Source organism: Thamnophis sirtalis, unplaced genomic scaffold, assembly GCF_051295495.1.
Source record: "Thamnophis sirtalis isolate CommonGarterSnake01/CBP01778 unplaced genomic scaffold, rThaSir2_p1.2 scaffold_10, whole genome shotgun sequence".
Classification (NCBI taxonomy): Eukaryota; Metazoa; Chordata; class Lepidosauria; order Squamata; family Natricidae; genus Thamnophis; species Thamnophis sirtalis.
The window spans coordinates 53,295,011-53,322,426 of record NW_028261390.1 but is presented as its reverse complement, the minus strand read 5'-3'; the positions used below and the strand labels follow the sequence as shown (position 1 = coordinate 53,322,426).

At 43.4% G+C, this 27,416-nt stretch overlaps 1 protein-coding gene across 3 annotated transcripts in view; it reads left to right on the top strand.

The window, feature by feature from the left end:
• Positions 1–12,584: 12,584 nt before the first annotated feature.
• Positions 12,585–27,416, top strand: part of PALLD (palladin, cytoskeletal associated protein) — a 209,468-nt gene continuing 194,636 nt past the window's right edge. For 2 of the 3 annotated variants that reach the window (XM_087724612.1, XM_087724610.1), the window contains exons 1-2: positions 12,585–12,736; positions 22,897–23,931. In XM_087724612.1, coding sequence (XP_087580738.1) covers positions 22,898–23,931 — 1,034 coding nt within the window. In that variant the 5' untranslated portion in view covers positions 12,585–12,736; position 22,897. Of the gene's footprint in view, positions 12,737–22,882; positions 23,932–27,416 lie in introns of those variants that run through there. The other variant, XM_087724611.1, reaches the window with a different exon arrangement.

Here is a 27,416-nt window from a genome sequence, read left to right as displayed (position 1 = left end):
ATAAAACAAGGATTGTACATAGAACAATATCGGACCTCTGAAAAGTATAAACATGCATATGTACTCAGTACTTGGTTTGGGCTCCTTTTGCAGCAATTACTGCCTCAATGCGGTGTGGCATGAAGCCATAAGCCTGTGGCACTGCTGAGGTGTAATGGAAGACCAGGATGATTCAATAGTGGCCTTCAGGTCTTCTGCATTGTTTGGTCTCATGTCTCTTATCTTTCTCTTGGCAATGCCCCATAAATTCTCTATGGGGTTCAGGTCAGGCGAGTTTGCTGGCCAATTAAGCACAGTAATTCCACAGTCATTGAACCGGGTTTTGGTGCTTTTGGCAGTGTGGACAGGTGCCAGGTCCTGCTGGAAAATGAAGTCAGCATCCCCATAAAGCTCGTCTGAGGAAGGAAGCATGAAGTGTTCCAAAAGCTCCTGGTAGATGGGTGCATTGACCCTGGACTTGATAAAGCACAGTGGACCAACCACAGCAGATGACATGGCTCCCCAAATCAACAGAGACTATGGAAACTTCACACTGGACTTCATTTTTATTTTTTTTTAGACATTTTATTAAGATTTATAGGCCGCCCTTCTCCCTGAGGGGACTCAGGGCGGCTTACAATCACAGGGAAGGGGGTGCAATAATAAAAGACAAACAGTGAGTGAACAAAATAAAATAATAAAACACAACTTGCATTCAACAGTCAACACTCGGGCGGGTAATTTAAGAACTTATCCCCAGGCCTGCTGGGAGAGCCAGGTCTTAAGGGCCGTGCGGAAGGTCTGGATGGTGGTGAGGGTACGAATCTCAACGGGGAGATAGCAATAGCAATAGCAGTAGACTTATATACTGCTTCATAGGGCTTTCAGCCCTCTCTAAGCTGTTTACAGAGAGTCAGCATATTGCCCCCAACAATCTGGGTCCTCATTTTACCCACCTCGGAAGGATGGAAGGCTGAGTCAACCCTGAGCCGGTGGGATTTGAACCGCTGAACTGCTGATCTAGCAGTAGCCTGCAGTGCTGCATTTAACCACTGCGCCACCTTGGCTCTTCCACAGGGTCGGAGCTGCAACAGAAAAGGCTCTCCTCCGTGTAGTCGCCAGTCGACATTGACTGGCAGATGGAATCCGGAGGAGGCCCAATCTGTGCGATCTAATCTGTCGAAGGGAGGTAATCGGCAGAAGGCGGTCTCTCAAGTACCCAGATCCACTACCATGGAGTGCTTTAAAGGTGGTCATCAATACCCTGAAGCGCACCCGGAGATCGACAGGTAGCCAGTGCAGCTCGAGGAGGATGGGTGTAATGTGGGCGAACCGCGGTGCGCCCACTATCACTCGCGCGGCTGCATTCTGGACTAACTGCAGTCGCCGGATGCACTTCAAGGGCAACCCCATGTAGAGCCCATTGCAGTATTCCAGCCTAGAGATCACAAGGGCTCGAGTGACTGTTGCGAGAGCCTCCCGGTTCAGGTAGGGCCGTAACTGACGGACCAGGCGAACCTGGGCAAATGCCCCCCTGGTCACAGCCGACAACTGATGGTCAAAAGTCAGCTGTGGATCCAGGAGGACTCCTAGATTACGGACCCTATCTGAGGGGTATAAAATTTGACCCCCCAGCCTGAGTGTTGGAATATCGGCCAAATTGTTGGGAGGGAAACACAACAGCCACTCGGTCTTGTCCGGGTTGAGTACCAGTTTGTTAGTGCTCATCCAGTTCTTAACGGCCTCAAGACCCTGGTTCATCACGTCCACCGCTTCATTGAGTTGGCACGGGGCGGACAGATACAGTTGTGTATCGTCCGCATATTGATGGTATCAAGCATCTTGCTGTGTGTGCCTCTCCATTCTTCCTCCATACTCTGGGTCCTTGGTTTCCAAATGAGATGCAAAAGTTGCTCTCATCAGAAAAGAGGACTTTGGACCACTGAGCAACAGACCAGGTCTGTTTTTCTTTAGTCCAGGTAAGATGCTTCTGATGTTGTTTGTTGTTCAGGAGCGGCTTGACAAGAAGAATACAACTTTTGAAGCCCATGTACAGGATCCCTCTGTATGTGGTGGCTCTTGATGCACCGACTCCAGCCTGAGTCCACTCCTTGTGAAAGTCCCCAACACTTTTGAATGGCCTTTTCCTGACAATCCTTTCCAGGCTGCGGTCATCCCTGCTGCTTGTGCACCTTTTTCTTCCACACTTTTCCCTTCCACATAACTTTCTATTAATGTGCTTTGATACAGCACTTTGGGAACATCCAACTTCTTTTGCAATTACCTTTTGAGGCTTTCCTTCCTTATGGTGTCAATGATGGTTTTCTGCACAACTGTCAGGTCAGCAGTCTTTCCCATGATTGTGATTCCTACTAAACCAGACTGAGAGACCATTTAAAGGCTCAGGAACCCTTTGCAGGTGTTATGACTTAATTAGCTGACTAGAGTGGGACACTTTGAGCCTAAAATATTGCACCTTTTCACAATATTCTAATTTTCTGAGATTGTGGATTTGGGGTTTTCATGAGCTGTAAGCCATAATCATCACAATTATGACAAATCACCGCTTGAACTATCTTGCTTTGCATGTAATGAGTCTATCTCCTATATTAGTTTCAGCTTTTAAGTTGTATTACTGAAATAAATGAACTTTTTCACGATATTCTAATTTTTTGAGTTTTACCTGTATATACAAATATCCTCCATTTAGATTTACAGAAATATATTAGTTTACCTTTGTATTGTGCACAACATGTGTCAATTTTATTGAATCTTGCAGCTGGATTAGGATACCTATATGCATGCCTATATCAGTTATGCTTATGATATATTATTTTAAAATGATTAGCATATTGGAATTTAACAGATTGTCTCGAACTAGATAAATCTAAATGTGGATCCACTAATATTTGTTAACACTATTTTAAAGTAAAAGACCAAAGAGACAAAGTGCTGTTTTAAATCCAGTGACCTATTATTTTTCATACCTGATTGCAAAGTTTCTCAGCAGTATAAAAAATTCTTTGTCATAATTTTTAAAAATATTATCACAATGTTAAATTCTCATGTACTTTTTAAGTCAGCAATTAAATTTATTATAGAATTAGGAACATCAGACTCCCTGTTTAATTTGAGCTCCAAATGGAAAACTTCTGAAGGCAAAGAAATGGCACCATCATGAGCACTAATGAATTGACTGGCATATACGTGGTGCTTACATGTTATTATAATTAGTCATAATAAAAAAGAAACTATTTCATATACTTAAACGATGAAAAATTAGGGTTATGCCACATTCTTAGTTCCAAAAATAGTAGTAATCTCACAATATCTCTGTCCATCCATCCATCTCCAGATGAAAACCTTACTATTCTTTTTCCTAATGTTTTGAATGTTCCAAAGGTACTTTTTCAGGAGGCAACTTGATACTCTTGTTTTTTTCTTTGAAGACGTTTTGCTTCTCATCCTGACTGGATGGTGGGGAATGAAAGGATTTATATTCCTTGTAGGCTATTGGTCATCTGCATCCTAGGGTCTTTGAAGCAGTTGGAGATTTATCTGTGTCCTCGGGGTCACCTGAGTAGTACTAATGGTTCCTGTAGTCTGCAATTTTTTTCTGGAAATCCATTCATACTCCCACACCAGGGTGTTCATCCCAAATTGCATAGTTAAAAGCAGTGGTGGGATTTAAAAAAACCAGTTCTCTCCCCTAACGGCCATTTTGCAGGGGGGGGGCATGTGTGTTCGTGTTCCCCCACCATGTACAACATGAATTGCAAATCCAGGAGCTTGAAAAAAGTTCCCAGAGAAGATGCAACACATCAGTTCCTCATGGGAGTTTCAGGAGGCCCTGCATGGATGCCCTCCCCAAGCTTCCCGCACACCCACCATGCCCAGATCCTCACTCAGCCTCATCTTGACCCTCTGGCTAATGCCCACCATTGGCTGCACCATGTCGGTGCTTGCAGATGACTGGTACAGACTTCAGCTCCCATCTTCCCTAGCTGGCCAGGGCTGGCCCATCTGGAAGGGTACCACAGGCAGGGCATGGGGGACACGCTCCGGAGAACACGTGCTTGATCATCCAATATGTGGTGTGTATCTTCTGAAAGTACCTGAGTGAGAAAGCTCAAAGCCCCAACCTCGAGACCATGGACAAGGGAGCACTATGCTGCATGTTGCTCTCTTTCTACACCAAGGCATGTTCCAAGAGTGGGCAGCACCACTCAAAGTGGTCGCTCATCAGTATCCGCAGCTTGCTCAACTGCTATCTCAACAAACCTTATTGCCACACCCTCAACCTCACCAATTACCCAGAGTTTTGTGCCACTACCCTGACTCTGCCCGCCGTCATCCAGAAGCTGGAGGATCAGGGCACCGGGTCGGTGGTGAAAACAACAAGCCGTTACATGCACTGACCTTCAGAAGCTCTACACGTGCAAAGTGTTCAGCACGCAGAGCCCCTTCAGGCTCCTTAGCAATATTTGGTTCAAGACATGCATGTACTTCTGCACACAGGGCCGCAAAACCAGCACAAGCTGGATGAGGGCGCCTTCGGATTGCCCATGGATGAGGACAGGTACAAGCGCACAGAGAGCACCAATGAGAATTTGCTGCACATATACGAAGTTGGCATGGAGTTCTGCCCTTATGCCAGTTTTGTGACTACTTGGGGAAGCGTAACCCGCTCTGCAAGGCTGTTTTTCAGCGCCCACGGGACCACTGCATTGAGAGCGATGTCACTTGGTACAAGAACAAGGCCAAGAATCTGCTGGGCACCTGCATGTAGATGCACTGCAAGGCGGCTAAGCTTTTCAAGACTTATACTAACCACTGCATTGGCGCAGTCTACATTGTTCAACTTCCTTCCAGGCGGGGAAAAAAAACCCTCCCTAAATTCCCAGTGGTGGGTTTCAAGCCAGGTTGCAGAGCAGATCCCACTGCCACCACAAAGGTTGAGCCACTTCTGTCCCAGAGCGCAGCAGCCCTGCAGCTGACTCTGCGCATGGCTCTAGGAAATGCTTATCCCAGCCAGGCCCTGCAAGTTTGCAGAGCACATAGGTGGCAGCCCTTAGGCAGCAGCGGGGGGGGGGGGGAGGTCTCCAGCAGAGGGGGAAGATATCTAACCAGTTTGCTGAACTCAGCAAAAAATTAGCTACCTGTTCTACTGAACTGGTGCGAACCGGTTGAATCCCACTAATGGCTAAAAGTCTGTAGAGATTCTCAGTCATCTAGGTCATGGTTGTCCCAAAGGTGCTTTTTCAGGAGGCAATTGAACTTTCTAGTTTTTTCTTTGAAGATGTTTTGTTTCTCATCCAAGAAGCATCTTCAGCTCTGACTGGATGATGGGGAATGGAAGGATTTATATTCCTTGCATATTACTTGAGTGTTATTCATGACTTAGTGGAAGGAGCAACTGACTTCTGTGCATTGTTTTTATTTCAAAAATGTCTGGTTTTATATCTGACCTTGATCCTTTAGGGCCTCATGTTATCTTTGCCAATTTGTTCCACAGCAAATAAAATGCCTTACTCTGCAGAACTTTGAAGACTGGAACTCTTACAAATTTATGGTATATAAATTAAGAACCAGAATGAAAGTTGTCAAAACTGGACTTTGAAAAATATGAGCAGATTTTGAATCCCTTAAATTGATAAATTATTTTTCATAATATTGAATGCATGGGACAGAGGATTAGTAACAGCAAACATAGAACTGCTGTCAGGCCTGCAATTATATTCCTTTTAGAATTTTGGCGTGCCACACTTTCTCTTATTTAAATATGCTGTTTCATTAGTATAGTTGATGGGAGGGGGGAATAGACAGGAGTGAGATCGTGGAATGTATTGTTATCATTCTTTTCTAGAAGTCAAGGTCATCTTTTGTCTTCGTTCTTTCACACCTGACCGGAAGCAGCTGGGTGTGGATGCCAGCATGGAAGAAGAAGATTGGACTATGTGATGGATTGTGGGTGTGGGGACAAGATCATGAACTTTTAACTGCGTGGAATTCTGATGTCATTTCCAGTATTGGGATTCCATAAGCACGATGCCAACATGTCTGTCTTATTAAATTGGAACTTTAAGGATAGTTTTGCTTTGGTATCTGATTTAATTCTGCGTGATATTTGGAACGCTGACAACTGCTTGATTATCTTTTTTGTATTATATTCTACTATTATGTAGTATTATGTTCAGGAGCTTTGGAAGGGTGGGAAATGCTGGTCCCTGAGAATGTTTCCATTATTGCTCCATCAATAAGAAAATTATATTCTACTATATAAAGTAGGAAGCCTCCATTATGGTAAATACTATTTTTCTTGCTAGTATTTAGATGTAAATACTAAAGATGTATGCTATGACGCCAAGAGAGATGGAGGAGCTGAGGAGTTTTGTGGATAAGAATATGGCTAGAGAATTCATTCAGCTGGCGAAATCTTGAATAGCAGCCTCCATACTTTTCAAAGAAAAGGATGGGTCCATGAGACTGTGCATGGATTTCTGTGTGATTATTGGTGTTTGCATCAAGAATATGTACCCTCATGAAGGACATGTTGGGGTACCTGCCCAAAGGGAAGGAGTTTACCAAATGATTTGAGGGAAGCATATTACCAAGTAAGAATTAAAGAGGGAGATGAGTGGAAGACAGTCTTAAATTGCCCCTTGGGATGGTACTAATTCTGAATATTGCCTTTCGGACTGCAGGGGCCCCCAACTGTGTTCATGCATCTGATAAACGAGGTGTTGAGCATTTGAACCTGTATGACATTCTTATCCCAAAACTATGGAGGAGCATGTGAAGTTAGTGTGTGAGTGCTCCTAGACTCTAAACTCTATGCTATACTAACAACATGTGATTTTCATAAGTCTAGCCTGGGCTATTTGGGGTACTTGATATCAAGTGAGGGGATAGAGATGGACCCTGGAAAGGTGAAAGCAATGCTGGAGTGGGAGGCCCCCCCGGACGAGAAAACAGCTGCTAGGTTTCTTGGGCTTTGCCAACTTCTATAGACAGTTCATTCCATCATTCTTCCAGATCGCTCTACCAATCACAGAGCTGCTAAAGACCTGGGGAGGAGGAATGAAGCCTAAGCCCAGTCAGCCTCTGAACTAGACTATGGAATGTCAAGTGGCTTTTGAGAAACTCAAGCAGTTGTTTGTGGCAGAGCCAGTGCTTAAACATCCGAACTCATATGAACCATTTGTCATCCAAGCTGATGCCAGTGATATGGCAGTGGGGACTATTCTACTTCAAAGGAACACCGAAGGGAAGCTGCAGCCCTGTGCCTTCATATCCCATAAGTTTACCAATACCAAAATGTGGTGGGCAGTGTGGGAAAAGGAAGCTTATGCTGTTCAATGGGCACTATTGACAGTGGGGTAGTTTTTGGAAGATAATAAGAGCCCGTTTGAAGTATGACCAGACCCTGCCATGAACAGCAACACCAGCGCGATGCGCCATGTGGCATCTGTCCTCAAGAGACCACAGAAGAAGTCAGGCAGCAGCGCAAGAGTTGTTGGGATGTGAGAGGCCTGGCTGCAGCAGTCCCAAGGTAAGCAAGTGCAGGGTGCATGGGGCAACTCCACCCCCGCTCCTACCCTAACTTGGTTTTTATGCATGCACCCTACCCCACCTCTACAACCAGATGATGGGCAGGACTTAACTAGGGGTTATATTTAGTGCAGGCATGAAAATCGGGTTGGGTCCAGAAGTGCGATTCAACCAGTTCTAGCCTATTCGCTTAATTTTCTAAGCAGTTCAGAGAACTGGTAGTTAGAAGAAATCTCCTTTTGTTTTTTCCCCACTTTACAGGGCTAATCCTGTAAGGAAGGCAGGAAAGAAACATTCTGGTGTTGTTTCTAGCCTAATCTTTATTGCCCTGCTTACACAAACTGCCTCTCCATTAACCCTTATTACATTCTTGGCAGTGTGCTTAAACTTACTGACTTCGGTTGTTTTTTCCCCCCCTTTGCTGGGACTTGATATTCTTAAAGGGAAGAGTTGTTTTAAGCTTTTTTACACTGTTGTTGGAAATACCTCCCTGTTGGAGTTTTTCCAGCTGGGATGCAATGGCCAGCACTTTGAAGGAATAATTGAATAACGAAGCAGAGCTGCCGGAAAGAAGCTGTTAATGACAAGGAACCAAGATGAGTGACATTCAGCAAGGCTTCTTGGCTAGCTAGACAATCAAATGTGAGTTTACATACCCTTTCTGACTTTTGGTCTAAAACTGGTTGTTGGTGAAGTTTAATTCTTTGCTTGGTGATGTTTAATCCTGTGTTTACTGGTGGGATCATTTTCCCTATTCATCTTTGTTTGGAAAGAAAAATGTTAATCTCTGTTCCTGAAAAGAAGCAGCTTCAGAAATCTGGCTAGTTCCTGTGTCTATTTGGTCTGGCAATTGGTTTAACAAGCAATAGCTACTGTGTTTGCTCCTTTGTTCCATTCTGGCATTAATTGCTTTCTTTGTAGTTAGGCTTATGTCAAGTGTTTAGACTTGAGCTTGTCTGGAGTGTGAGGCAAGGGCCTGGCAATGAGCTTGTGTTTTAGTTTTAAAAGGATTTAAACTTGTGATTTAATTATTTGTATTGTGTTTGAATTTTTTCCTGCCTGGTGGTTTGTTTTTCTATCTGGGGAGGGAGTCTTCTTTTACTGCTTTAGTGATTCTTGGCACTGTCCTTTTGGGGGGTTCTTCTAAGAGGCAGGATGCAAGCTTGGCACTGATTTTTTTTACTGCCTTTCTGGAGGGCATGTGATCTTTCTTTAAATCTGGATGATTTCCTTGGGATATCTTATGAGCTGAGTGAGACTAGCTGATATCTTTTAGTGGAGCAAATGGATCTAAGGATTTCTTCTCCTGGGTGTGCTCTTTCTGGAGAGCTTAAATGACCTCTCTGCTAAAGGGTTTCACTTTATGAGCAAGAGTTGGCTGCTGATAGTTATCATTGCATTTTAAACTACTTTAATTCCTCAAAGTTCTCTGGCACCCTGCCTGATTTGTAACTCCGGCTTGCAGGTATTTCTAATCTAATGATTGATGCAGGGCAGTTTTTTGCAAGCAAAAAAGGTTTTTGCATTTTTCTACAGGTGATCCTTGACTTACAACAGTTCATTTAGTGACCATTCAAAATTACAACGGCACTGAAAAAGTGACATGACTGTTTTTCACACTTCCGACTGTTCCAGCATCCTCATGGTCATGAGAGGCCAGGCTAGGCGAAGCACCCCTCGACATGAGTGACATTGAGTTGGCCATGCCCACCGAGTCACATGCCCACCCAGCCATGCCCACCCACCAGTGGTGGGTTTCAAAAATTGTTCGAACCTACTCTGTGAGTGTGGCCTCCTTTGTGGGAGTGGCTTGCTGCCCATGTGACCGGATGGGAGTGGCTTACCACCTATGTGACTGGATATGAAGATGCCGACGACACTTGTCAGAACCACCTTAAATTACCTCACACACAGCACTGGCATGCATAAGAATATGATGTAAACTTGTTTTTTAAAAGGCATCTTTGGTTTGCGTTACAACATCTTCAACAGACGCAATGTTCTGATTGCACCACAAATGCAGTAGTTATCCTTACCTTTCACAGAGGCACTGAGTTTTATAAATATGAGCATGATAGTGTAGAATAATCATATCCAAGGACCAGTGGTGGGTTTCCAAAAACTTTGGAACCTCTTCTGTAGGTGTGGCCTGCTTTCCGGGTCCACTGGTGGAACCTCTTCTAACTGGTTCGGTAGATTTGACGAACCGGTTCTACTGAATAGGTGCGAACTGGTAGGAACCCACTTCTGCCACCCACTCACACCCACAGAATAGGTAGTAAAAAAAATTGAATCCCACCACTGGCTAGGGCTTGTCTTTTGGGTAGGTTGTATTTTCGGAAAAACATGGGTATGAAAAGGGAATATCTTTCAGAATTTTGCCACCTTTTTTTAACTGGCTGTTTTTATTGATTTTCAACAGCTACCTATCACCATACATTATATTTTTTTTGTCCCTAATGCCAATCCCTGTATTACAGCAATTCCATACCATAACATTGCCCATCCTATGGGAGAAAGAAAAAAGATGGGGGAGGAAAATGTGTTTCTTGGATAGTATATGAACAAGAAAATAATTTGTTTTGCCAGGAAGCCAGGAAAAGTAATAGAGTGAGAATTTGTAGAGGAGGACAAAATCAGTCCCTGAAAAAAAAAAAGTAAACTACATTGTGGTTGATTAGCATAAAACCAGACTATTTCTAACTTCACTGGCCAGATTAGACATTACCAGTTAAAAAAAAGTAAAAGGAATCTATTTTTGATAATTTCTTTAGTCACATCATTCACTAAGACTAAAAAAAACAAAAAACAAAAACAATTGTAGCTAAACATGCTATAAACCCAAAGGTTATTTAATGGCTACTTGTCTCATAAGAACTGTAATTGAATTGATTGAACAAGCTTACCGTGGTAAGTATGCAGCTAAAACAGATGTAATATAATTTATTAAATAACATACTAGGAAGCCTGGAATACTCCTGCCATCACCTTCTGGAGCACCTGTCTCTTGGCCAATCAAAGAGGAAGATGAAGAAAAAAAGATTGAAGACTTTCCAGCTCTGGAATTTCTGCTCCCAAAATAGTCTCAAGCTAAGTGCCTCTTTGCTTCACACACACACTCTCCTGTTCACTTCCCTGGGTTGTGCCAATTTCTCTTTCTCCCTTTGATTTAACAGTCCATTAAATATTACACACTTTTGGGAAATCCCTCTTGGCTTGCTCTTTTGTTTGATCTTGGATTGAAACTTCCTTTCGTTTAGCAGCAATGTTTCTGTCGTCAAGGTACAGCTATTGAATGGCTTTTATTCCTCCAAAACAAAGGTAGTCCAAGAATTCATTTAGTGATCTTTCAAAGTTACAACGGCTCTGAAAAAAGTGACTCATTGCATTTACATGATCATTGCATCATCCCCATGATCATGTGATCAAAATTCAGACACATGGCAATTGATTCATATTTAGGATGGTTGCAGTGTCTCGGGGCCATGTGACCACTTTTTGTAACTTTATGACAAGCAAAATTAATGGGGAAGCCAGATTCACTTAACAACCAAGTTACTAACTTGACAACAACAGAAATTAGTCTATAACCTACCTTGTGTATTATGTACATTACATGCATATTTTCTGCTGTGACAAACTTGTGCGCTTTTTTTTATAACTCAGGGTTGTGTTTGACCCCGGGGGGGCGGGGGGGGGCATGGCGAGGATAAGTGTGACCAGCTCAATGTCATTCATGTCGGGGTTGCTTGTGGTGGCCCAAGCACTCTGCCAGCGGAAACTGAGCTTGGGAGGGCCACCTGCCACCCTCCCGAGCTTTGTTTTTGCTGGCAGAGGGTTGCAGGAGGCCATCGCAGCCGAAAATGAAGGTCAGGAGAGCCACACGTGGCTGTCCTGACCTCCGTTTTTGCTGGAAGAGGCACTGCAGGCTGGTCCGCTGTTTCCTGGGTGGCCCCATCGGGCAGTTCTAAGCATCTTGTGGGCCAAATCCAGCCCACAGGCTTTGAGTTTGACACCCCCTACTCTACACCATGTGGCATCCAATCCTTAACAAAACAATAATGTGCTACACACATTTCTTTTCTATGTTCATTTTATAGACATTGGGTAGGTTGCAAGGAGGAGGACTAGCAACTTAATAACTTCTAAGGAAAAGCTAATATGGAATGTTTTTATGCAGCATGCTATAGTATATATGATTCAGTAAGGTGTTTCAGTAAAGTGTTTTCATGGACCCAAGTATAAAATCTAGATTTTCTGATCTGGTTATATTGTTTAAAAACTCTTGGAGATGAGATCTCATTGAAATGCTCAAATGTATGGTGTTTACTTACAAAAAGCTGTGACTAACGAAAAATCCAAAACAGTCATCCTATAATCTTAACATTTAGCTATGACAAACTTCCATAGTATCACTTTCAGTCCCTTGGCCAGGACATTCTTTGGATTTAATTGTTTAAAAAGTTCCATTTCTCACATTTCATATGGTGTACATCAGTGTTAAAGAAGGGATACAGCTATGAAAATGTTGGAAGACATTTACAGGCATAGTTTCATACATTAATCCACTATGTACTCTCTGATATCATAAATTAAGATTTTATTAAGATATTTTTATTGCAAGAATGTTAACACAACATAAACTACAGATGTAAAAGTTTGTTTAGAATAAAAATGCATACAAGGCTAATATTATTTCCTTTTGTTTTCAAAAAAGACATGTTGGTAAAGAAACATGAAGGATGAATTGTTTTCTAATACCAGAACTATCCGAAACATTTCCTATAGATAGCTCTAGTGGTGTCACATTTTAACATTCTTCAATATTAAATAAGAATTTGGTTATCAGCAAGAATATGGTAATGTGTTGTAATCAGCAGCAATTCAAGTTTCTTGAATGTTTAAGTTTGAAACATAGAAGTTGTTAATTCTTCTAAGCTCACTACTATTATGCTGAACTTCCAGATAGTGGCAGTTCACTGAAACATGAGTTCAGTTGCCAAATATAGATGAGAAGGACAGGAATTACAGTCAGAGAAGACAGATGTAACTCCGGGGCCATGATTATCTCAACAGTTACTGTGGACCAAGCTTTCTTGAATGAATAGTTTAAGCAGCTCAAACTTCCTATTTTCTTAGAAAAAAGGCTGACGAGGTCCATTATCCTACATAAAATTCTTCACTATTTGTCCTGAAGATTTGAAAGGTTTGTATGATCTATTTTGATTCTTCATTAAATATATTTAATTATATTTATTTAATATTTAGCATTGAGAAATATCATTTCATATTTTGCTGCCATTTTTAAAAGCTCCTGCTGAGTAGTATCATTCTTTTTATGTAGTATAGCCTTTATTGTCATTGTACATCATGTATATAATGAAATTGGTTTTTAATAAATTTATTTTTATTGTTAAAGACTTTTATTAATGGAGTACTTATACTTTTGTCTATTTCATTCTTCTTTTGTAAATTATTCCCAAAAATAGTCTTACCCAAGTATTTACTTAAGCTCAGAATATTTATTTTCGCCTTATTTTCATGAGATATCAATATTCTCTTAACATATCCGAAGTTGTTTATGTAGAATTCATGATTTCTCAGGAATCTTTTGACAGATTTCTGCCAAAATATTGTTTGCAGATTTAATAATATTAGAAAAATTTAGGAAAAACTGTGTGTGTGTGTGTGTGTGTGTGTGTGTGTGTGTGAGAGAGAGAGAGAGAGAGAGAGAGAGGAGATGGTAAAACAATATATTGAACAACTTGTGTGTATATTCAATACTTTGTATATACACCATCATTATTAAACTTCTTAGTAATATGAGAAAAGCAGAAAAGCACTTATAAATATGCTGGTGTCTAATCAGAGAGGTCTAGAAATAACTCATAGGCTAGTTCTAATTATGATCATGTCTGCTATTTGAGAGGGTTCAAGTGTTATTTTAACTAGATTAGCTATCATTTAAATAAGCAGAGCTCTGGCAGAAGAAATCTAGATTCCCTGTATTGCAGTTCTCTGTATCCTGGCCCCTCCCCAGTTCAGCATTAACTTCAGATGCCCACAGTTAAAACACAGTGAATAGACCGAGGGATTTGAATTCAAAACAGATTTAAAGGTATTGGGTTGATACTAAAGGTATTGGGTTGATATTATAACACAAAAACTGCTAGTCAGACTGTAAAAGTAATGGAACAATTGTAGCCCTTGAATGGTAAACACCCTTCCATTCTTCCATTATTAAAAATTATCTGGTTTCTGCTTATGGATTTCAATAATTACAAGATGCCCCTTTTTAAGCACCTGTGAATAAATTGACAAGAGTGACTCTGAACTCAGCCTTTTCTCTTTCACTGGAATTATTGAATAAGCTATGTAAAAATAGCTTAAGATATACTTTTGCCTGTTATCTTTTACTAAGCAATAGATTTCTACAAAGATGCAAAGGGATTTCTGTAAGATTGAAGCACACTTAACACACACACACTCCCCCCCTCTTGTATTTTCTGCTTAGTTGAAAAGAACATACATTCATAAAGAGAATGTTCATTGACTACATACAGTAAACTTTCTCAGATTTAAGTTGTTTATCACAGTGATGACAAAATAATGTTTGTAAAATATTGACCAAGGGGTTTAATGAAGTCTGAAAAAAGGACAAAATTAGTAAGGAAAAAAATTATAATTTATGTACTACTAAAATACTAGTCCGTTTGATACTTTGCAACCTTCTATTGGGCAAAACACAGCTTATCTTTCAGAATGCCAGGACCCATTAGTCCCAAGGCAATGAAATTGCTTCAACCCCACTGTGCTGCTGCTGTTCAAAATTGCCATAATCAGGCATATTTTCTAACATTCCCTGACAGCTTTCCACAAGTCAACAAGGAACCTGGAAGGAACTGATATGATTGCCAAAACTCCTTGCCACTTTCCAGTGGTGGGATTCAACTAATTTAAAAACAGTTCTCTGCTGAAGGAGGAGCCAATGTCGCGATGTCACAATGTGTGGTCTCGACACTCCGAGACCGCCGTTGATACTTTCGCCGCTGGACGGTCCATTGTGACCTAAGTCATCCCGCAGTGACAGTGATCAGAAAGACGAAGCCTTGCTGGTCTCAGGGACATCGCAAAGTCCCTGATAGACCCAAGGGAAGTGCTTCAAGCCAGTGGTAAACAGGCAGCCCCAGGCTGATAAAGTCGGGACATCTCCGGAAGGAAGGAAGTGAAAAGAGAAAGTGAGGTATCTGGTGAGGTATTTTTTCTATTTTGAGAAAGACTGCCCAAAGAAACTTTTTTTAAGCCAAATTAGATCCTTAAGCAAAAGAATTAAGCAGCGAAATTAACTTATATTGGATTGCTTTGGAAAGCTTTTTTTGTTCTTTGTAACCATACTTTGTGGATTGAAGTGCTCGCAACGTTTCTTGTTTCTCTTAAAGTGAACGGATTGGTTTTTTTTTTTCTTCTGCTTTTTGTTTTCTGGATTAAAACCTTCCTTTTTATTTTAACAATTCTTCCTATTACTTGTTATTAAATTCCTTTAAAGAAATTTAAAGAACTTTGTTTCCTATAAGCCAGAGATAAAAATTGGAAAGTGAAAAGTAGCAACACTGCCACTCGGAGGTCAGAGGCTGGAGTTTTTGAAACAACATATCTCTTCTCTTTCCTTCTTTGATCTCACTGACTTTGTAGCTGAAGTGTTTACAACTTATTTACAGAAACTTAGACCTCTGCGCATCCTGTTTTCGGCCTCTGCACACCCAGCTTTCAGCCTCCATGCATCCCATTTTCAGTCTTGCTACATATGACGCACCTGACCATAAGACACACTCTCATTTTCGGCCTCTGTGCATCCTGATTTTGGCCTCCTTTGCACCTTAAGTATTAGTCTATCATAGTGTTAGTTCATTCTGCCACCCCATTGGTACTCAGATAAAAAGCTGAACTGAACCCCTGGAAAGATCCAATTGACTCAATGAACTCCCGTTATAATTTGGTGGTAAATTGAACCCCACTATCTGAGATGATTCTGCGGGGTACCCTGTGCAGCCAGTAAATGTGTTTTAGGAATAACCTGGATAGTTTGTCAGCTGACAGGAGACCAGAACAGGCTATGAAATGGCTTGCTTACAGAAGAGGTCAATCACAGTCAAAGTGACTGTGTTTCCTCCATTCTCCAGACGTTCCACTATGAAATCCATGGCGATTTCTTTCCATGGACAGGATGGGTCAGCTACTTGTTGGAGGAGCCCAGGAGGCTTTCCGGATCACTTTTTCATCACAGCACAAGTTGCACAACTTTTTATATAGCTTTCAATGTCCCTTTTCATCCTTGGCCACCAGAATTGCCTCCTTGCCTAATGCAGAGTTTTCAGAAACCCAAAGTGTCCCACTTGCTTTGCATCATTTCTTTTCTCGAGCACTAGAAGGTGGAGGGTGTTAGGGACATACAGTTTTGAACCCTTCCAGGCTAGCCTCTCCCTGGAGGTTTGTAGTCCCCTGTTGTCCCTGTACCAAGAGTTGGATGGCAGTTCAGCTTTGAGTTTCTGAGTTAGATTCCCCCCTTCTACATCTCACCACCTTCCTGCATGCAGCCAGGTTGTGGCTTGTGTCTCTCTCTGGGGAGGGAGAGATCATGACACGGACTACCTCCTTGCATTTGCTGTTATATTGTGGAATCTGTAATCATGAGTGCATCAGCCAAAATATTTTTTCCTCCTGGAATATACTTCAATGTGAAGTTAGAATGGTTGAAGTATTGGACCCATCAGACTTCCTTAGGTGACAGTTTCCATTGGGTCCTAACTGCCTCAGTTCATACTAACTGGTCAGTTCATATTTCAAATGGCATTTTGCCTACTTGAAGGAAATGGTGCCATGTAAGCAGTCAGTATGCTTCCTTCTCCCATACTGCCCACCTTCTTTCAGTCTCAGTGAGCTTGCAGGAGGTGTATGCACAGGGCTGCAAATCCCCCTTCACATTTTTTTAGGAAGACAGCAGCCACTGCCACGTTGCTGGCATCTGCCTGGATAGTGAATGGCCACTCTGGATCCAGGTCAGGGGTGGGTTTCAGCAAGTACAGACCAGTACGGGTGTACCAGTTGGTGAAATTTAGCATGCCTTAGTGCAGTGGTCTTCAACCTTGGCAACTTTAAGACCTGTGGACTTCAACTCCCAGAGTTCCTCAGCCAGCTTTGCTGGCTGAGGAACTCTGGGAGTTGAAGTCCACAGGTCTTAAAGTTGCCAAGGTTGAAGACCACTGCCTTAGTGTACTGGTTCTTCTGGAAGCTCCTGACAAGCCCACGTGGTAGGCGCTGCCCTCTTCTCTCTGATAGCCACCTCATTTCCAATGAAGGTGGTGGGGAATCCATGCAGAGGGAGGAAATCGCATGGATTCCTCACCCCCTTCATTGGAACGAGACAGCTGTCAGAGGAGAGAGCAGCGCACGCCCATGGGCTTGTCCAACAAATCCTCCCCTCCTGTTCCTCCTTCTGCTATTTGAACAAGCCATGCGGGGGGTACTCCCTTGTCCGTCACAGCCGCCTTGTTTCCAATTGGGTGGGGATCCATGGAGAGGGAGGGAAAAGATGGATTTCTTCCCCCCAATTGGAAATGAGGCAGCTGTCAAAGACAAGGAGAGGAATTCCACATGCAGCTTTTCAAACAGCCGAACTCCTGTTCCTTCTTCTGCTGTTTGAACAAGCAACACAGGACGCGCTCCCTTGTCTTTGACAGCCACCTCATTTCCAATGGGGGGGGGGGAAGAAATCCATCTTTTCCCTCCCTCTCCATGGATCCTCGCTGTTGCTCCTCCTGCCGCTGCCAGTATCGGTGCAATTCTTGTGAGGGGAAGAGAAAAAAATAATAAAAGGCTCTGCGGCAGAGGGACTGGCCCGCCATGGAGTGACCCACCCCGTTCCCCTGCCCAGCAGAGCTTTTTCCTCCCAGCTTGGCTCTTCTTCATTTCTTCCTTCCCTCAGTGCCCACCAAAGCACTGTCCCCCACTCAGCTGCTCTTGCTGCTGCGCCCACACTGCATGCCCAGCCTCCGACCTCAGGGGGAGCGAGCAATGATGGCGTGTGGCACCTGGAGGTGGTGGCTACTGCTCCTAGGCTGGCTGTGGATCGCGCTGCTCGGCGGGCACTCCCCTGACTTCCCTGCTGCCGTGCTGCCTCAACAGCAGCACCTCCCACCTGCAATTCCTTCCTTCCCTCAGTGCCCACCAAAGTGCTGCCTCTGCTCTGCTGCCCTTGCTGCCGCCGCATCCCTCTGTGTGCACAGCCACCAACTTGAGGTGAAGCAAGCGATGGTGGCGCTGGACAGCTGGCAGCAGCGGCGGCTACTGCTTTTGGGCTCGCTGTGGGTCATGCTGCTTGGTGGGCAGCACCCTGACTCCCCTGCTGCTGCACTGCCTCAACAGCAGCACCTCCCTCTCATAGAACTGAGGCAGGGAAGAAGATGGAGAGACATGGAGCTACAGACTCCCCATTTTCCCCCGCCCCACAGCTCGCCTCCTTGGGTGGGACCAGGGTGCATGCAGGGTGAGTGAAGTTTGCGGCCAACTTTAAAATGAATGGGGTTGCTTGTGACTAAATGGGATAGAGAACAGAGGGATGCAAGGGAACATGGAGGTAATCTAGTCCAACCCCCTTCCCAAGGCAGGAGTCCTTTTTTTTCTTTGAGAGCTGTCAGTGGCAGACATGAGGAAAATGGTGTGCGTGTGTGTGTGTGTGTATGAGAGAGAGAGAGAGAAAGAATGAATGAAAAAGAGAAAGAAGGAAAGGGAAAAAAGAAAGTTGGAGAGAGACAAAAAGGAAGGAAGGAAGAAAGGAAGGAAGGAAGGAATGAATGAAAAGAAAATAGAAAGAAAATAAGTGTGGGAAAGGGACGGACGGAAGGAAGGAAGGAAGGAAGGAAGAAAGAAAGAAAGAAAGAAAGAAAGAAAGAAAGAAAGAAAGAAAGAAAGAAAGAAAGAAAGAAAGAATCTTATGATCACAATTGAGTCCAGAATTTTGGTTGCTAAGCAAGAGCTTTGTTAAGTGAGTTTCACCACATTTGCCAACTTGGCCACGCCCACCCAGTCACACAACCGCCAAGCCACTCCCACCCAGTCATATGACTGTCGAGCCACTCCCACAAAACAGGCCACACCTACAGAATAGGTTCTAAAAAATTTGAAACCCACCACTGGTCCAGGTGCTTGAGAATCGGCTCTTCAGCAAAGAGTCCTTTGTCACGTGTTTTATTGTACTGTGAATTATACAGAGTTTATAGGTCAGCATATATTCTTCCCTTACTAGAGAGATTGCCAGGTAGGGCAGACAATTTTTATGTAGGCTTTCTCCTCCAGGACTCAAACCCGTCTACCACGCATGCAGTGGCAAAATTCTGTGTTGCTGCAATGTCCACAAGAAAAAAATTGGTTACAGAGTTATAGCTGTCAACGTATCAATTTTTTGGAGATATCTCTAACAATTTTTGGAACATATTTACTCACATACTTATCGGCTTTTTACCTATGTAAGCTAGGGAGTGACCCTAACAGTTTGAGAACATGTATTTTCTTGACAGGGATGCTATTATCCACTATTAATGTCAGTACTTTTTTTTTTTTAATATATTGTAAAAAGTTATGTCTATTGCTGGTCTATGACTGTAATAAAGATATATTCTATTATTTTCTTTTCTATTCTATTCTATTCCAATCATCCCCCTATTTAATCTGCATCCAGTAGTATGCCTCCTACAGAAGTAATTTGGTAAAGATTTTTCTTTTTGCCAAGTGGGCCAGCTTGTCCTTTATTAGGGGGAGTTGGTACATATTTTCCACGCATAAGGTGTTAATCCCTCTAAAGTCTATGCACAATCTCATCATTCCATCTTTCTTTTCTTTATACTGCCATGGCTACTCACAACTTCACTGGCTGTACAATCTTCTTGCCAGGTTCTTAGTGATATATTCCCTTAGTTCCTTCATTTCTCTAGGGGTCATAGAGTATAGCTTTGCCTTGGGTAGTTTGGCACTGGGTAGGATCTTGATTGCACAGTCAGTAGGTCAGTGAGGGGGTAGTGCATTGTATTCTGCCTTGTTGAAAACCTCCTTTAGGTCCTAGTATTACTGGGGGAATTGAGATCTAGCCTTATTGGTTCAGTAAGGAGTGTGATGGGAACTCCCCCTATCAGTGATTCATCAACCTGCTCAAACCTCACGGGCTGGGGTAACTTTTTAGCTCTGATGCCCAATTTCAGAACTGTCTGCAAACTGGTTGGGCAGTGGGTTCAGCCTGAGTCTATTAAGGCACCCACAGCCCCTGAGCCCTGGATTTTGGTAGTAAGAGTCTCGTGGGGATAGTGAAGGGGCAGATGGCCTCACTTACCATCAGGTCATCTTTGTCCTCCTTTTTGCTGTTGTAGGGAGCAGACTGCTGGATGTCCTGTGCCAGAGTTCTCCCTCCCTCAGGAGGCGGGACAAGAGGCCTCAATGGCTTGGAGAACAAGTTTCCCCTTCTCTCTCACCTTTCATTGGAGCTTCTTTGACTTGGTGGCCTCTGGTGGTTTTCCCCTCAGCTGGGGGGCTAAGGCTAGACACTTGTCCACTCTATCCCTTGCTGGCCATTACGGAAGCACTTGATGGGCAGTCCCAATGCTCCACTGGAGGGGTCCATGGCTTGTCTGGGAGTTGATTGCCTGCCACATTGGTGCTTCTCCTGGCTGGCCTTCAGTTTTTGCTCCATGGCTCCACATTTCTTGTACCGCTTAAGTTTGAGGTCTATTGTCACTATCATCCAATACCACTCATGGATCCGATCGGGGACTCCTCTGTAGACACACACATGAAGTAGCTTGTGGTCCAGGCCCTCTTTAAAGAAGTAGACTAGTAGTCTCTCTGGCCACTGCTAGGAACATTTAACATGTTCGTTGGATACATCATATTGGCGTAGTCAGTGAAAACCAACTCTAAAAGTTTCCTGTGGTTACCATGTAATTTTTTTTAAAAAGTCCCCCCCCCCGTATCACATGTCACATTGTCCAATCAAAGCAGATGATGGCTCCCTTAATCACTTCTGCTCCTCCTCCAAGGGTCACCTCCAAGGGTTACTCAGTGAAGCGGTAGAAGTGATATGCCAGTGCCTGGAGGCTGTTAGGGTCTGGATGGGAGTAAACAAGCTGGCACTCAATCCCGACAAGACCGAGTGGCTGTTGATGTTGCCCCCCAAGAACGGACCAGATATTCCATCTCTTAGCCTGGGGGGCGAAATCCTTCGCCCCTCAGAGAGGGTTCGCAACTTGGGTGTCCTCCTGGAACCTCAGCTGACATTAGAATACCATCTGTCGGCTGTGACCAGGGGGGCTTTTGCCCAGGTTCGCCTGGTGCACCAGTTGCGGCCCTATCTGGACCGGAAGGCACTTCAAATGGTCACTCATACTCTCGTCATCTCTAGGCTTGATTACTGTAATGCGCTTTACTTGGGGCTGCCCCTGAAGAGTGTTCGGAGACTACAATTGGTCCAGAATGCAGCCGCGTGAGCGATAACGGGTGTACCTAGGTACACCCATGTTACACCTATCCTCTGCGAGCTGCATTGGCTTCCCATCAGTCTCCAAATGCTCTTCAAGGTGCCTTTAAAGCCCTACATGGCTTAGGACCTGGATACCTACGGGACGGCCTCCGGCCACATACCTCCCAACGACCTATAAGATCCCACAGATTGGCCCTCCTTCAGGTACCGTCGACCGTGCAATGCCGGTTGCGACTACTCAGAGGAGGTCTTTCTCTGTAGCTGCTCCGGCCCTGTGGAATGATCTCTCCGTAGAGATCCAGACCCTTCCCACTCTCTAGGCTTTCCGTAAGGCCACTAAAACCTGGCTGTTCCAGCAGGCCTGGGGCTGTTGACCCCAAAATATGGTCCAGCCCCACTTGGAATGGAGTGCATAGTGTGTTTTTAAGTCTATCTTTTCTTTTTTTCTATGCCTTTTGATTTATTTGTATTGTGAGCCGCCCTGAGTCCTACGGGATTGGGCAGCATACAAGTGTTATTAAACTTTGAAACTTTGAAACCTGTTGGAATGACCTTGGTTCCCATGGGAGAGCTCTTTATTTTGTCTACGAGATGGTCTAGCTATTTCCCCCTCATCCTGCCCTCGTATTGTGTGGCAACTATGAAGCAGCACAAGATAGCTTCAGCCAGGTTCGATTCAGAGTTGACACTAAGGTTCATAATACAGGGTCATTTATTTTACGAGTTGTTTGTTTCTTTATTATGTTCAATTTGGATATAGTCTTCTTGCTTAGGTTGGGGTTTCTCATTTTGTAGGTTGAGTTTCAGAGTGGCTAGAGTTTTCTCTAGATCAGTGTTTCTCAACCTTGACGACTTTACGTCCTGTGGACTTCAACTCCCAGAATCCCCCAGCCAGCACAGCTGGCTGGGGAATTCTGGGAGTTGAAGTCCACAGGACTTCAAGTTGCCAAGGTTGAGAAACACTGCTCTAGATGCATCACATGCTGGCCATGCCCATGCTCAGTTTATGAAGGGGGGGGGAGTCCTGATTTGTCACATGACGATGCCGTGATGACATGAGTTTGACACCCCTGTTCTAGACCCTTTATTTTCTCTTCCAGTAGAGATAGTTCTTGACTAATTACCACAATTGAGCCCAAAATTTATGTTGTTAAGTGAGACATTTGTTAAGTGAGTTTTGCCCATTTTATGACCTTTCTGGCCACAGTTGTTAGGTGAACCATTGCAATTGTTAAGTTACTAACACAGTTGTTGTGAATGTGGCTTCCCCATTGATTTTGCTTGTCAGAAATTTGCAAAACCTGTTCACGTGGCCCCAGGACACTGCAACCATCATAAATATGAATGCCAAAATCCAAATTTTGATCAGATGACCATAGGGGTACTGCAATGGTTGTAAGTGTTAAAAATCGTCATGTCACTTTTTTTCAATCCTGTTGTAACTTTGAATGGTCACTTAATGAACTGTTGTAAGTCGAGGACTACCTGCAATTCATTTAGTTTACATTTGCTATGTGTGTAATTTGGATCTTGTATGGATGTAAGAACATATGTTACAAATAACAACAGTTTTTTCATTACTATGTTTCTTTTTGCTAGTTTATTTAAGGACTAAATTTTTTAAAGTTTATAAATGTTCAAAATGTAAAAGATTTAACCACAGATTTAGAAGAAAATTAATTTAAAAATTTAAAATTCTAAAGTTCATTTAAAAATATAGCAATATGTAAAAGTATGCCTTTTGTTATACACATTTTTTTGCAGGAAATCTCTGGCTGCTTTTTAGGATACAAATTAGATAAAATCCCAGGTCTTTCTGAGACGACTTTTATTTTTTGTTCCAGCATGCAGGACAGAGGTTATGAGCAGCCTGTCCCTCTCTGTGTAATTATGAAAGAGCTTCAAACTTTTGAGAAAAGCACTTATGTTGGAAACTATGAAAACAATTCTGAGGATTCATCATGTTATGAACTCTTTTATGATTCCCTATCAGATATACAAGATGGGGACTTTTCACATGAACTATCTGCCTTTCTCAGTGAAGATGAGATAAACAAAAGCCTTGAAGTTGCTCATCAATCCATTAATTCTGTTGAAGAAGAAGTTAAGCAAGAGTATTCTTACTTTAACACTTCTCCAAACTCACCAGAAAATGCCTCTTCTGGGCAAGCCAAAGCACATGACAGTTATCCTCCCAAGAAAAATTGCGCAACCAGCTCCACCTCCTTGTGGCCCTCATCTCAAACTCCTACAGAGCAGCAGGATCAGAATACATATCCTCAAGGAAAAGATGGTATTTTAAATGTTACTGGTAAACAAGCAAGTGCTTTTCCCTTCCTGCCTGCAAGACCCAGCTTTATCCGAACTCTAAAAAATGCTGAAAGGTGTAGTTTAAATGGCCAAAAGGTGAGCCCTAAATCTAAATCAGCTTTGACAAGTACTGCCCCCTCCAAGAATAAGCTATGTGATAAAGCTGCCACTTTGATTGAAGAACTGTCTTCTATTTTTGATGAAGCAGCCAAGATGAGAGTTGAGAATCCAAATGGAAATTCCTCATCTCCAGATAGTGGGTATCTTTCTCCTAAGAGGAAGCAATTAGCTTTGTCAAATTCTTTAAAGAATTCAGTACTTGAAACAAGTTTAGAAATCACACCAAAAAATGAGATCTCAGAAGACACTCAGGTTAAAGAATGTGTGGGCCAAAGGAAAGAAGACTCTCAGATTGGTGAGACTGTCTCTCAAAATGAAGTTGCAAAAGAAAGTCAGAATCAATTATTTCCCCCTCGATTTATCCAGAAACTGAGAAGTCAAGAAATTCTTGAAGGAAGCAAGGTTCTACTTCAGTGCAGGGTTGCTGGAAACCCAGAACCTCAGATCAGGTAAGTTTTGAATATTCATCTTTGAATAAGTATTCTTTTCTTCTTTTTTTTTGTATATGATTTTCAACTTCCTTTCACTTGACACTTTCCATCTGGTACATCTATCAGTGGATCGGTAAGAAAAAAAACACATATACTCAAAAGTTTTATATTCCATTCTGTCAGTTAGCTTAGAAAGGAAACTTGCAAAATTCAGTTTTACCTGGTGGGAGAAAAGAGGAAGTATCCACCTGTGGTGTTGTTATTATAGTGGTTCCCTAGTGCAGTGGTTCCCAAACTTGGCAACTTTAAGACTTGTGGACTTCAACTCCCAGAATTCTCCAGCTAGCTCTTCTGGCTGGAGAACTCTGGGAGTTGAAGTCCACAAGTCTCAAAGTTGCCAAGTTTGGGAACCACTGCCCTTGTGAACTAATTTAAAAAAGACTCCGCATTTCAACAACCCATGATAGGAAAGCAGGCAACCTAGTAAATCAGGATGAAATGGCTATGGTCATTTCTAACTATTGCCTGGAGGTGATGGGGTGTTTCTACCACAGCACCCAATAGCCAATTGGAGCAGATTTATTTGCATATTATGAATATGTTGAGCAGACAGCCCAAGGGGTACTGTTTATTTTGGCAGAGCGAAGAACCTACTTTGGATATGGAGCAAGACAGCAGAAACTTTGCAATGGATGGGTAACAGTTTGAGAGTGCCATTGTTATTCCAGTTCTCATGAAATGGTGAAGAGACTGCTTGTAATGGGGCAAGCAGGATGGCAGATGAGCTTAACCTGAACCTTAATGCAATTAGGGTATGCTGTTGTTGGAAGAAATCAGGCTCACTTACCCAGCTGGGAGAGCAAAAGTGCTGTCACAATGAAATGAAGCTGCAAAGCCAGCTGCTGGGAGGTCTTTATTTGTGGTTCAAAAATGATACAGGCAGCAATATTCATTACTTGGACAGCTGACATAGTAACCTGACGAATGCATGGATTTTTAATATAATTCTAGAGCTTTGAAATATTTTGGGTTGTAAAATGTTTCTTGAATGTGTATGTGAAGATGTGTCAGATGGTTGCTATCTCTAGTATTGTGGCTAAGGTATTATGTCCTGTCTTTGAAGGCAGATGGGAATATAAATTTAAACTGGTCTTTTTATCCTTCTGTTTTAATCTGTTTTGTAAAACACTGTGGATATTAGAAGTCTGTTTGTGGATTTGGATCAGTTTCCTGAATGAAAACAATGTATTCATTGCCGCTTGAGTTCACTAGAGATATGAATAATGCCTGAGGCTGTTTAGTGCTATTACTGATAGAGAGGGACCAGACATGAATTGTTTCTTATTTTAGGAAAGTTTTCCTTTTTGATAAAGACATCTTTCTATTGTTAATTTTTTGAAGGGTAAATTCTTTGGGGAGGGAGTGCCTTCTTACACTGTATTTACCTGAAAATCAGCTATATTTTAAGACAGGGATGTAAAACTAAAGGCCCCTTAGGTTGAATCCGGCCTGTGGGATGCTTAGATCTGGCCCTGGAAACACAAAGGACCAGCCTGCGGTGCCTCTACCAGCAAAAACAGAGCTCTGGAGGGCCATGGGCAGCCCTCCTGAGCTCCATTTTCGCTGGCAGAGGGTTGCAGGAAGCCTTTGCAGCCAAAAACGGAGCTCAGGAGCCTGTGATCGCTGGCAGAGCACCTGGGCCACTACAAGTGATATTGAAGTGATATTGAGCTGGCCACGCCCAGCCTGGCCATGCCTCTTGCCCACCCGAGGTCAAACACAACCCTGATGCAGCCCTCAATTAAATTGAGTTTGACACCCCTGTTTTAAGAGAATCTAAAATAACAATTTCATTCTAAATCTAAATTTGGTAAATAATGACGATTCTTTTCAGGTGTATCTAGTGTTGTTATAGGCCCATGATGGCACATATGCCTGAAGTGGCACATGCTATCATCATCCTGTATATTTTTCCTTATACAGCTCACTCCATTTTGAGGTCAAAACCTTTTAAAAAATGAATAGAATGTTTACTTATCCATCTTCCTAGAGTCCCAGAGCATTTATAAAACAGTATATTACTGCGATGGTGAACCTATGGCCATGTGCCCAAAGTGACATGCGAAGCCATGTTGCCTGGCACGCCCGGCCTTCCTTGTTTGTCTTCTGGGTTTCTGGCACGTATGCACATGTGATGATCAGCTGTCCTTTGCGTGTGCAGCAGTGCTGAAAACCAGTGTGTGCATGCGGGCCGGGCAGCTGATGGTTGGGTGTGCATGTACGCCAGAACCCAGAAGTTCCATTTTTCTGGAGCATGATCCCTTCATTTGCGTGGCAGTGCAGAAAAACAATGTCTGCACATGTGTGCTGGCCAGCTGATCATTGGGCGTGCATGCGTGCTAGAACCTAAAAGTTTGGCTTTTCTAGAGCGCGGCCCTGACGAATGAGCACAACATTTCTGTGCATCCCTTTTGGCACTCAGTGAGAGGCTTCTTTGCCTGCCAGCTGCTTCCCAACCACTGAAAACTCTGGTCAGCTTGTTTTCCAGAGTCTGGATCAGCTGCTGCAGTAGGTAAGCTGCATGAACAAAGATGCAGTGGTGGGGGAGGAAATGGGGCTAGGGCCGGAGAGGCTAAAGGAGGGGAAACAGGGGCGACTGGTGGGGGTAGATAGGTAGAAATTTCCCCAAAATCCTAACTTTTCTTGTGGGCATGGCTTGGTGGGAGGGTCATGTGACTGAGTGGGCATGGGCGTGAGTGACATCAAGTTGGCCAACACACACAGTCACATGCCCTCCCACCTGGTTCCATCGAACGTTGCTTTGAATTGTGGGGGAGGGGTTTATAGGTTATAGGTTCATAGGTTTATTTCATTTATATGCCGCCCTATTCCCGGAGGGACTCAGGGCAGCTAACAAACCCAGGGGAGGGAGTAATACAGACAAGGCAAAAACAACAAAGAGGATACAGAGAAAATATAAAAACAATCAACAGTCACACAATTCGAGCGGGGAAGGGAACTCATCAACCCCAGGCCTGTCGGAACAGCCAGGTTTTAACGGCTTTACAGAAAGCCTGGAGGGAGGTGAGGGTCCAGATCTCCACGGGGAGTTCGTTCCAAAGGGCCAGAGCAGCCACAGAGAAGGCCCTCCTCCGGGTGGTGGCCAATCGACATTGGCCGGTAGATGGAATCCGGAGGAGGCCTAGTCTGTGGGATCTGATGGGTCTTTGGGAGGTAATTGGCAGCAGGCGGTCTCTCAAGTACCCAGGTCCAATACCATGAAGGGCTTTATAAGTGACGACTAGCACCTTGAAGCGTATCCAGAGACCAATAGGCAGCCAGTGCAGCTCGCGGAGGATAGGTGTAACGTGGGGCGGCTGGCTGTAGTAGCTGCGGGGCAGATAGGACATTGGTATGCCAGCCCCTGGCCAGGGTAGAAGGCCCAGCCAGGGGGGATCTGGTCAGCAGGAGGCAGCCTGACCAACAGCTGGCAAGGGTGGGTT